This window comes from Coptis chinensis, chromosome 6, assembly GCF_015680905.1.
Source record: "Coptis chinensis isolate HL-2020 chromosome 6, ASM1568090v1, whole genome shotgun sequence".
In the NCBI taxonomy this organism is placed as follows: Eukaryota; Viridiplantae; Streptophyta; class Magnoliopsida; order Ranunculales; family Ranunculaceae; genus Coptis; species Coptis chinensis.
Window position 1 is genome coordinate 68307605 of NC_141461.1, and position 15205 is coordinate 68322809.

At 37.4% G+C, this 15205-nt stretch overlaps 2 protein-coding genes across 2 annotated transcripts; both read right to left on the bottom strand.

Moving 5' to 3' along the window:
* Nucleotides 1–357: 357 nt before the first annotated feature.
* On the bottom strand, nucleotides 358–1611 carry LOC147494107 (uncharacterized). Its single transcript, XM_086568036.1, has 2 exons — nucleotides 1204–1611; nucleotides 358–1038 (listed from the first exon to the last, which is right to left on the bottom strand). Exons 1-2 carry the CDS (start codon nucleotides 1609–1611, stop codon nucleotides 358–360), a joined length of 1089 nt encoding a protein of 362 aa, XP_086424162.1.
* Nucleotides 1612–6451: 4840 nt separating this feature from the next.
* On the bottom strand, nucleotides 6452–6934 carry LOC147494108 (uncharacterized). Its single transcript, XM_086568037.1, has one exon. It carries the CDS (start codon nucleotides 6932–6934, stop codon nucleotides 6452–6454), a length of 483 nt encoding a protein of 160 aa, XP_086424163.1.
* Between the last annotated feature and the right edge of the window lie 8271 nt (nucleotides 6935–15205).

Below are 15205 nucleotides of genomic sequence, written 5' to 3' on the forward strand. Positions count from 1 at the left end.
AGCTAACTCCTCTAACAATACCTCTACCAAAATGGTTTCCATGTTGGGAAACCATCTAATTTGGGCTGATCTCTTCCGTTTTCTATTGTCAACACCATTCAAAGGAGTACTCACACCACCTACCATACCTAGTTTGAAGCAATGAACCAACGATAAACATAGCAAACAAACATAACCAATAAACAATATTACATATCAATAAAAGTACAAAGCCGTAGAAGAAGGCCGAGACAATAAAATATTATAAGTAGTTAAACCATTATCCAACAAAACAAGAACACCATAATAAAGTCATAATGTCTATTACAAAAACACCCTACTAAAATCATAATATTTATTACACAATCTTAACAACGATTACTCCACATCGTTATCTTCCCACATTGCAATTGACAACTCATCCCTAAAATTAGTCCACCCAGTGCCTGGTTGCATATCAATATTCATATTTGGATCATTAAGAGTGTTGTCATCCTCTTCCTCCTCATCACTGAGCTCCTCATCACTCAAAGTACTGCTAGGATCTTCTTCTCGCAAAAAATTGTGCAATGCACAACATGCAAGGATTACCTTTGTGTGTGTCGTGGGGTCGTGGAAAGTTGGATGCCTTAGATAAGCAAATCGCTTCTTCAAGATACCGATTGTCCTTTCAACAATAGTTTGTAAGGATGAATGGCAAAAGTTATATTGTTCTTTATGATTTTCAGGTTGAACTTCACCTATCTCTCTAAGATGATACCGCACACCACGGTAAGGCGTGAGAAACCCTGGCACTAAAGCGAACCCAGCATCCGCAAGATAGTACTTACCATTTGGAATAGTAAGTTTATGCCCTGCACGAGACACTGCACTCCTTAATAACCTTCCATCGTGGCAGGATCCCTCCCACCCTGCAAGCACGTATGTGAATCTCATGTCAAATGTGCAAGCTTCCAACACATTTTGGGTGACTTGACCTTTCCTATTATGATACCTAGCCTGTTGCGCCAATGGTAAATTAATTTGAAAGTGTGTACCATCAACCGCACCCACTGCATCCTAACATAAAAAAAAAAACTTGATTAAGATTGACTAAACTATCAAACCTTGTAATCAAAATGATCCTAAATTTTTTTCCAAAAGTTGACTCACCTTAAAATAGCAATGTCAATGATGTGTGTTGGAACACTCGCGAGGAGAGTTCTCAGCGGTAGCATTTCTTACTAACTCTCTGAATAGACGAAGGATTGCAGCCAACACAACATGGAAATAGCAGTGTATTGTTTCTCCCGAACGGAAGAATTGAAATGTTTCATTCCGATTGCGCATATCATGCCCAACTGTGTTGAGAAATAGGGCCACTTGCTCTTCCACCGTAACATGTCTGCTATCGACTAGGCCATGACCACGCAAACGATTGCACAATCGACAAAACACTGACTGTCTCATCCTCAACTGCTCATGGCAGAATCGGTCAGTGGTTGTATACATCCTACGCAAAACAATTCTCCGCACTTGATCATAATTCATACGAAGAGCTCTAGTAAGAGTTGGTGGAACCCTACGCCTAGGCCTATACCTCCCCATATACCTTCTCCTATACCACCGTGTCATCATCATATGGGCACCCATAATTATAATTAGAAATGCCACTAACCTACACTCACGTTCAGTCATCATTCTACAATACCTCAAAAAAAAAAAAAAAAGTAATAAGGTATACAAATTATTAATTGTGTGTCCAATATCCACATATACAAAATTATATATCAACATTCTTAAAGTTATATAGATTTCACAATATGATCTATGAAAATATTTGGCTTGATTATTAACAATTAAAGACATATTAATTTCAGCACACTCAGCACCTCCACTAGCACACACAAACAAATTCAAAATAATTTCAAAAGAGACAGAAGTAACGAGTTCATAACGAACACAGTCCCAAAACACAAGAGACAGAGTTCATAAGTTCATAAGTTCATAAGTTCATAAGTTCATAAGTTCATAACAAGTTCATAAGTTCATAACACAGTACCATCAACTGCACCCAAGATAGTAATATCTAAAATAAATTAGCACTCCCAAATACAAACAAGTTTTATTTTCAAAACATTACCACCCCAAGATAGACCAAAGCCTCACAACCCTGCTTGGTCAAGTGTCCCATCTTTCTTCATTATTTTTAACTTTGATCGGACATTGTCAGATACAAGAGTCATATTTAGTCGTCGATTTATTTCATTAGCTATTCGATTCAAGCTCACTGTCGTCCACCCATTAATGGCAATATAATTGTTCCTTCTCCCACTAGAAGCCTCCTCCAACAACACCTCAATCAAGATCGCTTCCATATTGGCATTCCATGTAACTCCGGAATTACCACGCATTGGATTAACACCACCACTTGCCATACCTAGTTTGAAACAAATAATATTCGAGGCATTTATGTGGTGAATGACACATAAAACCCTCTAAAACAAATCTAGTATTCGAGGCATTTGTGCTCTTAATATCTGGTAATTTTCATGCATAATTGAACTAAAAATCTAATTTTTATATTAAAACAAAGATATAGAGACTTAACAAACATAAGCCTTTATGGTGGTTAACTATTGGTATCATACATAATGTCACGAGAGACACAACCAAGTTCATAACAGATGTAAATACAAATACCCAAAACAGATGTAAATAGAAAAAACGAATAAAATCGAATACAAATACCCAAGTTCATAATTTACCAAAACAGTTCATAAAATGGAATATCCTCCTTGACGAGAACTTTGTTGCTAAGGTTGCAGATTTTGGGCTTTCTAAAGCTGCACCCTCATTGGAACAGACCCATGTAAGCACCGCCGTGAAGGGTAGCTTTGGGTACCTTGACCCAGAGTACTTTAGAAGGCAACAGTTAACAGAAAACTCCGATGTATACTCATTTGGGGTAGTCCTGTTTGAGGTGATATGTGAAAGGCCCGCCATCAACCCGGCATTGCCAAGGGATCAAGTTAACTTGGCTGAATGGGCATTACAGTGGCATAGGAAAGGCATGCTTGAAAAGGTAATGGACCCTCATCTTGCTGGAAATATAAACTCGGGGTCGCTAAAGAAGTTTGTTGAAGTGGCTGAAAAATGTTTGGCGGATTATGGTGTTGATAGGCCATCAATGGGAGATGTATTGTGGAATAAAATCGAATACAAATACAAATACCCAAAACAGTTCATAACAGTTACCAAAACAGATGTAAATACAAATACCCAAGTTCATAATTTCAACTATCGAGCCTTAAAATCGAATAAAAACCAACATATCTAAAGCAACATAATTAATTGCAAGATTTTTAAACATAGTTCTAAAAAAACCAACATATCTAAAGCAACCAAATTTGTACCTGACTCAATTTCTTCAACCTTCTTCAGTTTCTGAAAGTTACCAACAAACAAAAAAAAAACGTGAGAGAGAGAGATGACAGAAAATTAATGAAGGAGAGATAGAGAGATGAAGAGAGAAGTGAGAGAGGAGAGCAGATGAAAAGAGAGAGATAAGAGGAGAGAGAGAGATTACCTTTTGAGATCGAGATAGGGCTTGAGAGATGGAGAGCAGATAGAAGTGTTGCGGCTGTGAAAGAGAGAGAGAAGAGATGGTGGCAAATTATTATTGCCCTAGTTGGAAAATAAGGGGTGGCAAAAGAGTTTAGGGGGGGAGCTAGATTCTATTTTCCCACTTCTAGTGGGAAAATTTCATTTGCCGGCAAATAGCAAATAGTATTTGCCACTACCCTTAAATGCAGCCAAACACTGGCAAATGGTGCATCTAGTGGGAAAATTTTATTTGCCACCCCCATTTGCCACTAAACAAACACACCTTAAGTGAAAAAACAATGTGTTGTACGGATGCAAAAACTCCAAGTCAAAAGGTTGACTACGTGCTAAGAGTAAGAAAGGTGTAGATGTTATTGGTAATTAATTGAAGAAAGGTGTAGATAGAAGGGTATATATATTCGATCTTGTGTGGTTGTTTTTTTTGTTGTTTTTTTCTTTATTGATATTGAATCTGAATGTTGACTTGGTAGAAAAAATAGATGATGAATGGGAATGTAAGGTTGGAGGAACCAAAGCTCTTACCAGATATCGAGATGCAATACTCCTCAAAGCCGCAAAGAATGAACAATAGACTGAAACAAAGCGTGGAAGTGCCGCAAGATAGCACACAAATCAAGAAACCAGGTCGAAACATGCAAAGATAGAAACAACTAAGTACAGATCAAGAAAACGAAGAAGTTTCGAAGCGAAACTGCAAGGCAACCCAAAAGTAGGTTGCACTGTTTGGCTGCTTGCAAAGACAAACAACACCGAACGTGTGTCGTACACCATGGATGAACGCGAAATTTTCTTCAAGGGTAGCACTAGAGTTTATACATGAGATGCAGAATAAAGCACAAAAGAATCGAAATGCAAATAGAGATAAATTTAATAGAAGTTCGGGGCTTCAAGAATTATTCGCGTTGATAGCATATAACGAGTATGTCAATATGTTTTATTAGTTATCTTAAAATTTTGGTTAAGTCAGAAAGACTGACGAATTTTTTTCTTTCTTTTTGTCGCAGGTTGAAACGGAGGTATGATGAGCAAAAGATATTTACGAAAAGTTTGCGAAAAAAGTTTCAAACAAAAAGATCTCAATGCCTTATAAAAAAATAAATAAGCTGGAGAAAATTTTCGCTCAGAAACTTGACGTAATGGGAATTTTTGACGCACGGAGAAACCACAGTATGACGAGCGAAATATATTCATAAAGAGCTGATGGAGAAAAGTTTTGTACAAAAAGGTGTCAATTAATGTCGTAGAAGAATTAAAGAAGCTGACAGAAGTTTCGTTGAGAAAGATCGGCTCAATGTCTTAGAAAAAATAATGAAGTTGTCGAAAAGTTTCAATTCACTCGGAAAAATTGGCACAATTCCTTAAAAAAAATAATGAAACTGTTGGAAATGTTCAATTCGCTCGGAAAGATTCGCTCAGAAAAATCGGCTCAATGCCTTAGAAAAAATAATGAAACTGTCGAAAAGTTTCCCTCAGAAAGGCCGACATGAAGCTGTTGAAATTGTTTGCTCTGAAAATTTCTCGTAGAAAGATCGGCACAATGTCTTAGAAAAAATAATGAAGCTAACGAAAATTTTTGCTCAGAAAATTTCTCATAGAAAGATCGGCACAATGTCTTAGAAAAAATAATAAAGCTGACTAAAATTTTCGCTCGGAAAATTTCTCGTAGAAAAATCCGCACAATCCCTTAGAAAAAATAATGAAGTTGACAAAAATTTTCCCTCGGAAAATTTCTCATAGAAACATCGACACAATGCCTTAGAAAAACTAATGAAGCTGACGAAAATTTTCTCTTGGAAAATTTCTCGTAGAAAGATTGGCACAATGCCTTAGAAAAAATAATAAAGCTAACGAAAATTTTCGCTCTGAAAATTTCTCGTAGAAAGATCGGTATAATGCCTTAGAAAAAATAATTAAGCTGATAGATAGTTTCGCTTGAAACAGAAAGAGTTGTACGAGTTGTATAAGAAAAAAATTGATAAGGAACCATTGGATTTTCCCAAACCAATAATTATGTGATTGTGTGAATGTAATATCATAGAGCTAAAAATTCTTGTGATGAAAATAAAAATAAAGTATGTGTTGGCAATTGAATATCGTTGTAATGTTAGATAACATACCTGTGGAAAACTGACAATGTTGTTGAGTTAGGTAGATATAACGAAATAGAATGAAACGCCCCCAATGCTAACTTAACTTGGCAAAATTAGACTAAGCGCAGCATAAAAATGTTCAAACTTAGACTGACGAAGCTAAACGTAGTAACTTCGTCAAATTTTGTCGTAGCGATAGTAACGTACTAAGCGAGCGCAAAAGCGTTCAAACTTAGACTGACGAAGCTAAACGTGGTAACTTCGTCAGATTTTGTTGTAGCGATAATAACGAACTAAGCGAGCATAAAAGCGTTCAAACTTAAACTGATGAAACTAAACGTGGTAACTTCGTCAGATTTTATCGTAACGATAGTAACAAACTAAGCGAGCGTAAAAGCGTTCAAACTTAGATTGACAAAGCTAAACGTAGTAACTTCGTCAGATTTTATCGTAGCGATAGTAACGAATTAAGCGAGTATAAAAGCGTTCAAACTTAGACTGATGAAGCTAAACATGGTAACTATGTCAGATTTTGTCGTAGCGATAGTAATGAACTAAGTGAGCGTAAAAGCGTTCAAACTTAGACTGACAAAGCTAAACGTGGTAACTTCATCAGATTTTGTCGTAGCGATAATAAGGTTCGCTAGAACCAAAATAATACCATTGGAACTAAAGTGAAATAACTACATCTTTATTGATTACCGAGTCTTGAAAAGTGCAATGATAATAACGGAAAATAAACGACTAAACTAGAAACAAACTAAAGACTTTTTTTTTTAGGAGAACAGAAAAACAACAACTAAAATCTGCTTATAGAAGTTGCGTAGATGAAACGCATTCCATGGCTTATCGAGAACAACCCCATCTAAATCTCGGAGAAAATAAGATCCTTTGGTGGCGGGGTGAACAAAGATGTATGGACCTGTCCACTTTTCTCCAAATTTACCGGAATCTATCAACCTCGTCTTTTGATAGAGTACCCAATCATCTTTTTCAAACACTTTAAGTCGAACTTTCATATCATATTTTCGTTTCATATCAACCTGATAATGAATTAATTGTTGAAGGCCAACATCTCTCATCTCATCTATCAAGGCTTTGACGTGAGCAAGTGCTTGATCATTCGACTCCAATTCCATGGTAGAAGCCCGTGTGGTTGGAGTCATCAACTCTGTAGGCAAGACCGCTTCCATACCGTAAGCAAGATTAAACGAAGAAAATCCCGTTGAATGCTTAGGTGTGGTTCGATAAGCCCACATAATCGCAGGAAGTTCCTTAACCCAATTTCCTTTGGCCTGTTGAAGTCGCCGCTTGAGCATTGCAAGAATGGGTTTGTTAGTACCTTCAGCTTGTCCATTAGCTTACGGATGGTACGGTGCCAAGAAATTGTGACTAATCTTCAAGTCAGAACAAAATTGTTGAATTTCTTCAACATCAAATCATTTGCCATTGTCGGAAGTCAATGATGTTAGAATACCGAAATGATAAACAATGTCACGCCATAAGAACTTTTTAACATCTGAAGTATGGATCTGGGCTAAGGGCACTGCTTCAGTCCACTTGGTAAAATAATCAGTTGCGACGAGTATGAAACGAACACTGCCAGGAGCTTTCGGAAAAGGACCGACAATGTCAAGACCCCACTTCTCAAACGACTAAGGGCTCAAGATTGGATGAAGTTCTGTCAGCTGGAAGTGTTCCCATATAAGCATATTTCTGACAAGGAACACACTTCTCAGACAAATGCTTAGCATCCTTTTGCATATATGGCCACCAATACCCTTGTGTCATTGCTCTATGAGCGAGACTTCGCCTTCGGGAGTAGTTCCCACATAAGCCTGAATGAATTTCCACGAGGACGAGTAAACCTTCAGCTCTGCTGAGACAACGAAGCATAGGGTTAAGACTTGTGCCTTTGCGATAAAGTTATAAAAGACCGTCCGAAGTCGAGATGAGACAATATTTCCTAGTATCGTGTTTGACACGATCACCCACTTTATGATCGGGAGGCAAGATGTGATCATGTAAATGTGGTATAAGAAAGATGCCAATCATCCTCGTCACAAGGCGTAAGCGAAAAACTGAGCTCTACATCAGGAACTTCTAGAGCATTGTCAGCTTCATGATCATCGTTGGTATGGATTAAGACAATATCATTGACAGGATCATTGGGGTCATCTGATAACATAAGTTATGGATCAAATGTTTTCTCTACAACGATAGCTTGATTATTAAGATCACACTTGCACTTCCGAGTCAGCATAGGAGATATCAAATTGGCATGGCGTGATGCGTCAGAAAATGTCTGGACAAAAAAACAACTCTAAGTGATGTACGTATCTCGCAAGTCCTCGATGGACAGATCGTTACTCGGCTCCTTTTGAAATTCAATGATAATATGGCGAGGCTCATCTGACTTAACTACCGTGGATAAATATGCGAGAGAATCAGCGTGTCACACATCATGAAGCGGACGCTGCATAATATTGATAGATTCAAAATTTTGAGCAATCCGATTAATTAAGTCCAAATAAGCTGTCATTCTCTCGTCACGAGCCGCATACGATCCTCTAAACTGGCTAGCAACTAACTTAGAATCTATGAATAATCATAACTTAGTCGCTCCCAGGTGAAGAGCATTGCGTAAGCTGCAAATGACAGCTTCGTACTCGGCCCCATTATTTGAAGTGTCAAAACCTAAACGCACTGACTTTTCAATTTTTTCGCCATTCAGCTGCAAGATTACACACCCAATACCGGAGCCAGACTTATTATGAGAACCATCAGTGTAAACAATCTAACAATCGGCAGATACATCTGATAAGTGTGGCAAGTCATCGCCCCCAAGAGGTAATGGCGTGTTGTCGATGACATTTTCTTCGTCCAGTAATGCGTCAGACATAGGAATATTATCAATAGGAAAATCAGCTATTAGCGAAGCCAAAGCTTGTCCTTTCTCAGCTGAGCAAGTTTCAAAAATAATGTTATAAGCGCTAAGGTAACTTTCCCATTCTACGAGGTGACTTGATTCTTGGGTATTGCAAAAAAGCTTTTGCAATGGATATTCGGTATAAACTTTGACAACTCGACCCTGGAAATAAGGCTTAAGACGTCGGGCAATATGAACCAAGGCCAATGCAATTTTTTCCACTCGAGAATACCTTGTTTCAGCCGTTGTAAGAGTCTTGATAACAAAGAATATAGGACGACCATCGTCACCATCGACAAATAAGACGGTGCTTACGACATGATCAGTAGCGGCTAAATACAGACTTATAGGCTGCCCTGTTGCTAGACTGGCGAGAACTGGAGGTTGGACTAAGTATGTTTTCAAGTGATGAAATGCAAGTTCACAATCCTCGGTCCAAATTGATGTGTTTTTAATGTTTGGAAAAAAGGATGGCATCGATTAGAATACCGAGAGATAAAGCGATTTAGGGTAGCTAAGCATCCTGTAAGTCATTGAATCTCTTTCTTTGACGTCGGAGAAGGCATTTCAAAGATAGCCCGAATCTGATCCGAATTTGCTTTAATTCCACGTCTAGTCATCATGTATCCTAAGAATTTACCAGATAATAAACCGAAAGAACACTTAGTCGGATTCAAACGCATGTTGACATTGGAGAGTCTGTCGAAAATAGCTTGCAAATCAGTAAGATGATCAGGTGCTTCTGTAGATTTGACAACCATGTCATCGATGTATGCTTCGACTGTCTTTCCAAATAGATCAGAAAAAATGGTGTTGACTAACAATTGATATGTGGCTCTAGCGTTTTTCAGACCGAAAGGCATTACCTGATAACAGTAAATTCCTTGGTCTGTAGTGAATGCAGTGAACTCTTGGTCCTCAATGAATAACGGAAGCTGATGATAACCAGAATAAGCATTCAAAAAAGACAAATGCTGAAAACCAGATGTTGCATCGACCATTTCAGATATACAAGGCAACAGATACGGATGAATCGGACATGCTTTATTGAGATTTGTGAAATAGATACAAACATATAATTTACCATTCTTTTTAGGCACTGCGACTACATTCGACAACCATGTTGGATAAGTCACAGGCCTTATAAAATTAACAGACAAGAGATGGTTGATTTCTTTTTTCACCTTCATCTTTCTATCGAGGGCCATCCTTCGGGACTTTTGTCGAATCGGTTTTGCATTGGGATTAATGTCGAGTTTATGACAAGCCACAAAAGGATCTATACCAGGCATTTGCTCTATTCGCCAAGCAAAAACATGACTATTCTTCCTCAATAACAAAATAAGCTCTTGTCTCTCCGCTTCTAGAAGTTCGGCTGAAATAAAAGTTGTCTATTCAGGGAGTTGGCCAATTTGAACTTCTAAAAGTGGATCGACGGTTGGGGGTCCTTCAATATTTCTATTGGCAGAGTAAACTGAAGGTCCCAGATGCTATAATTACTATTTAACGGTGTTGGAACTCAGAATAGTTCGTCTAACAACTTCAGACTTCTTATAATCATCGAGAACATTGTCGTAGCAAATTAGAGATGCAAATTGATCGCTGCACACTTTACAGACTTTACTATTGAATGGGAACTTGATGGCTTGATGATATGTTGAGATGATAGCTTCCATATAATGAATCCAATCGCGACCAAGGATAACATTGTAAGGGGATTTACAATACATCAATAGGAAATCAATATTGACTTCCTTCTGCATAAGAGTGACCGGGAGAGAAACCTTTCCAACGTAATGAGTAGCGGTACCATCAAAACTAACGATAGGCGCATTTTTAGGAGTAACCAAGTTATCAATAAAAAGAATACTGCGATAACACCCAGAAAACATGACGCTAGCTGAACTACCAGTGTCAATCATTATACGTTGTACGCGCATACAGCTGATATACGCAGTTATCATGACAACATCATAATGAGAAACATGCACTCCCATTAGATCTTGGTCAGTGAAACACAATGGTTCGTCTTCAATAGTCTCTGTGCGAAAACCTTCCACGAAATTGATCCTGTTAACTTCATAAAAATTAGAAAGATATTTGACTTTAGAATGACGAGCATTTTTCGCTGAGTATTGGACAATGAATCAATGATGGCATGTCCAACCTTAATGACATTGTGATCGGTTACAGTTAAAGCTTGAGTTGTCACTTTTTTCTACACATATTGATCAAGTTTCACATTCTGCACAAGCTTTTCAATTCTTCTCCGCAAATACCGACAATTCTAAGTCTCATAACCATAATCATTATGAAATTTGCACCATAACGATTTATCGCGAGTTGTTTTAGTGTCATCGCGTAGGAAAAACAGCGGAGTGAGCAAACTTTTATCCTTGATTTTGTCATAAACTACCGCATATTTAGTATTAAGCAGAGTTAATTCAAAATTAGTAAAAGGCTTTCCGGTCCTACTCGTGGAGTCTTCTTTCTTATACGGAGGCTTCTGACTGGGTTGATGTTGATCAAAAGTCGGATTCTTCTGTTTGTTTCGATGATCGTTGAAATCCCTTCCTTTCTTATCGTTATCACGAGAAGTTCGAGCAGCCATGTCGTCCTCAACATTGATAAATTGTTGAACTCGCAGGTATAATGCACGTCGGCAAGATGGAATGTCCCGGACAAAAGAGTTGTACAACCCATCTTTATCAAATAAGATAGCTTCTTTAAAAGCGTAGACCACTATTAGATCGGACTGCTCGGAAATCTCAGCTGCAGCTTGGCGGAAACGAGTGACAAAACTACAGAGAGTTTCATCACGTTGTTGCTTGATGTTGAAAAGAACTCGGACACCATTTGGATGTTTTAGATTATGATGAAAATGTTTCGAAAACTTTTTCGGTTAAGTCCTTGAACCGACGAATAGATTGCAGGGGTAATTCGCTAAACTATACCAACGCTTCCCCTTTTAATGTAGAAGGGAAAAGTTTGCATTTTAAAGCATCATCACCTCTCGATAAAACCAGTTTGTTCGTTAAATTAATCACATGAAGTATAGGGCTGCCCTCAACATCATCATATTGATCAAACTCTGGTTGTTTGAAGTCTTTGTTATGAGTAGCTCGTTGGACGGCGAGAGAAAATTTGTCCAAAATACTATCTTCAACTGCCAGATTCTCTAGTGTCAATTCAAAAGGATCGCTGTCCAGAAAAGCTTTTTTAATCATTTCTTTAACACGTTGAGGAGTCATCAGATCTATATACACTGGCTCGTAATCATAGTCATGATGACGCCTATGGGAATGAACGGAACGAGAAGAAAACGACAAAGATTCATCGTGACTGTGTCGAGATGATTGTGGATGGTATGGTGTGAATACAATACGATATCCTTCGAAATAATAAGAATCATGTCACTGAGGTATTTCTCGAAATTGATTGTTTCAATCATGAGTGCGACCATGATAAAAGGTAAAATGATAGTTTTACCTACGAATAAGCGATAAAACGCCTATTTCTTGCTTAATTATTATCAAAGTTTTCTACTCTCGTTATCAATGAAATATTTGGAGTAGAGAATTCGTTCCACTCCTAGTTCTTTAGAATTCAATGTTAACTACGATAATCAGTCTATCAAAGCCAATGAGAGTAATAATGGAAATTATACTACGATGGTAATTCAACTAATCAAGATACGATAATTCAACTACGAAAATACTAAATTGACAATAAGATAATAAATTAGGGGAATTTGATTCCACCTTAATTCGACTTAATCAACTAACGAAGAAATGTCGTAATCCGAATCGCAATGCTTTCGCAAAACAATTGGGTGTTTCTAATCCCTAATTGTTCATAGTAATCTCTACCAACTAACAACTAGCATGTGAAGCAATCAAACCCATTCTCATGGTGAACTAATTACTTTCTTGAATGGAATAGAATATTACAAACTATTTTACGCTAACAACAATCAAGTTTCATCAAGGCTTCTTCAAACCCCTCTAATGAAGGTTTTAGCCTTGAATCATTATACTATCATTTCTAAAACAAGAATAAATAGAACAACTCATTATTAAATAAATGATTAAACTTATAAATCTAATTGAACAATAGGCTAAGATTCAAAATGAATTAAAATTGGATTTAAAACTAATTTAGAACTACGATTATGATTAACTAATTATCAAATTAAGACAAACTAATTATAAATTTAAGACAACTAAAGCTAAATAAGAATTGAATTATAAACTAAATTGAAAGGAAAAACTAATTCTTTATTATAAAACTAAATCTGATTCTAAATAATACTCATTCTTTGTTCTAAAACTAATCTATTGGAATGAAAACTAATTCTATGAAAAAAAATAATATATCTAAACTAAGTTTTTGGATAATTGCTAAGTAAAAAAAAACTAGATGCTTAAGAGCTAAGTTTTGTCTCCAATATGGAGGAGCCTAGATCCACAAATTCATGCATGGGCTGAGGACCCATGTTTTGGGCCAGAAAATCGAGCCCAAAACATTATTACTTCAGTTCACAAAGGGGTTTTCAGCTGGAAATAACTTCAATAGCCTTTTTGTCCACTTATACTCGTCTAATTGGGTCAAGGCTTGGACCATTAGAAAGCTCATTCCGAACCGGTCGTTTTGACATAAGATAGGCCCAATTCCGAGGTCTTAGTCCAAAGATACGACTTTCGGAAGTTCTGCTGACTTTTGTTTGCTATTTCTACCCGCGTTGACTTTGACTTTTCAGCTTTGACCGGGCTTTAAAAAAACTTTTTCTTCTTGAATCTTGGCCTTTTATCATAGAACTTCTTAACAACCAACCTTTGCTTCTTTATCTCGCAAAAGGGACGCATTTTTGCATATATTCGACTCCAATGCCTGGAATAGACAAGTACACGATAACAGTACTAACTCTTACTTATTAATCATATAATTGGTCAAAAGTGATATTGTTAAAGGGGTTAAAACTACAGTTTTGGGCTCTTATCAGACCATTATTTTGTTCGTCACCCAAATTCCTTGGGACTGGCCGATAATCCGTAGGACCTTGGGGTGCAGTCGGACGGTTATTACCATTGCCTTGCCTATCGAGAACGTGATCGGGTCTCAATAGAGGTCAGGGAATTTTGTTCCCATTACTTGGAACTCGTTGATGGCTGTTACGAATATCGTGAATCTCATCCTTACCACTTAAATGATCTCACACACTGTCATGTCGTTGGCGTCTGTTATGTTGTGGTGTGATAGATACAACATTATCTACGAGTGGAGTGGGTTGTTTCAGACAATGATTATAGTAGTTGTTCTATTTTCGGACATTCTTGAACTTTTTAAGAAGTGCTTCGTGAGACAGTTGACTGACATTATCCGCATCAGATGATAGAGAATCATCAGAGCCAATAATCTCGCACTGAATAATTTAGTGCATTGGTAGAACAACAGTATTAGGAGGTATTAGTCTGTTATCGCCAAGTTGACCTTGACCATCATGTTTGTGATGATCGTCAGTAATTGCATCGGGACCTTGAGCTCTTCGAGTATGCATCATAACTTTCGCAGAACGTGATCGAGGGTGTTGAATAAGAACCGCAGACGGCGCCAATTATGTTTCGACCAAATGTGATCAAAATACTAAGTGGTGATGAAAGAGATGAATAATGTAGAAAAGTAGTGAGAAAAGTGATGGTGATCGAGAGAATAATGAGAATGTACCTTTTCGGTTGCCTACGTACCCAAATTATCAATGGGATCAAGTCTCACGAACGTAGTTCTATATGAAAAATAGTTTGGTATTTATATGTGTAGAATAGAGATTCCTTATAGCTCAAGTATCTTTGTAGCTTAAGTAATTGTAATTGAATATAACTCTCAACTGATAATTATCTCTTTGATAAAAAACGAATCTATACATAAATTAATGTACGTTAGTGGCAAATTATGTGGCTAAGGTTCAGCCTTAGACACATGAGTTAATGGGCATGTACATATGTACATCAATCCATTATATTACAAATTGGGCTTTAGCCCTGTCGATTAAATGAATAAAAATGGAGACCCCTACTAATGGACATTTTCCACGTAGGTGGGGTTGAAACATGAGTCATCATCAAAGTCAGGATTATCAAAAGAAAGAAATTGGTGTACCTCGTCTGGGGGAAAAGAGTTTGTAAAATATTCCTGTGCCAGACTATCAACCATGCTAATCTCACCCTCAATATCATGATTGGGAAGTTGTTTCATTAAGTTGAATATATTGACTTCTACAGAAAGGTTCCCGGAAGACATTGTCATTGAACCATCCCGACAATTGATGAGAGCATTAGCATTTGCAAGAAATGGATGTCCTAAAATGATAGGAATGGAGTCACAGGCAACTTCGGTATCTAGAATGATAAAATCAATGGGGTAGTAAAAATCTTGGACCTTGACTAGGACCTTTCTTACTATGCCCTTTGGGTACTTGATGGAGCGATCCGCGAGTTGCAAGGTCATATTAGAAGGTTTTAATTCATAAATACCTAACTGCTTAAATAAGTAGTAGGGAAGTAGGTTAACACTCGCGCCTAGGTCTAAAAGTGCGGTAGCGGTA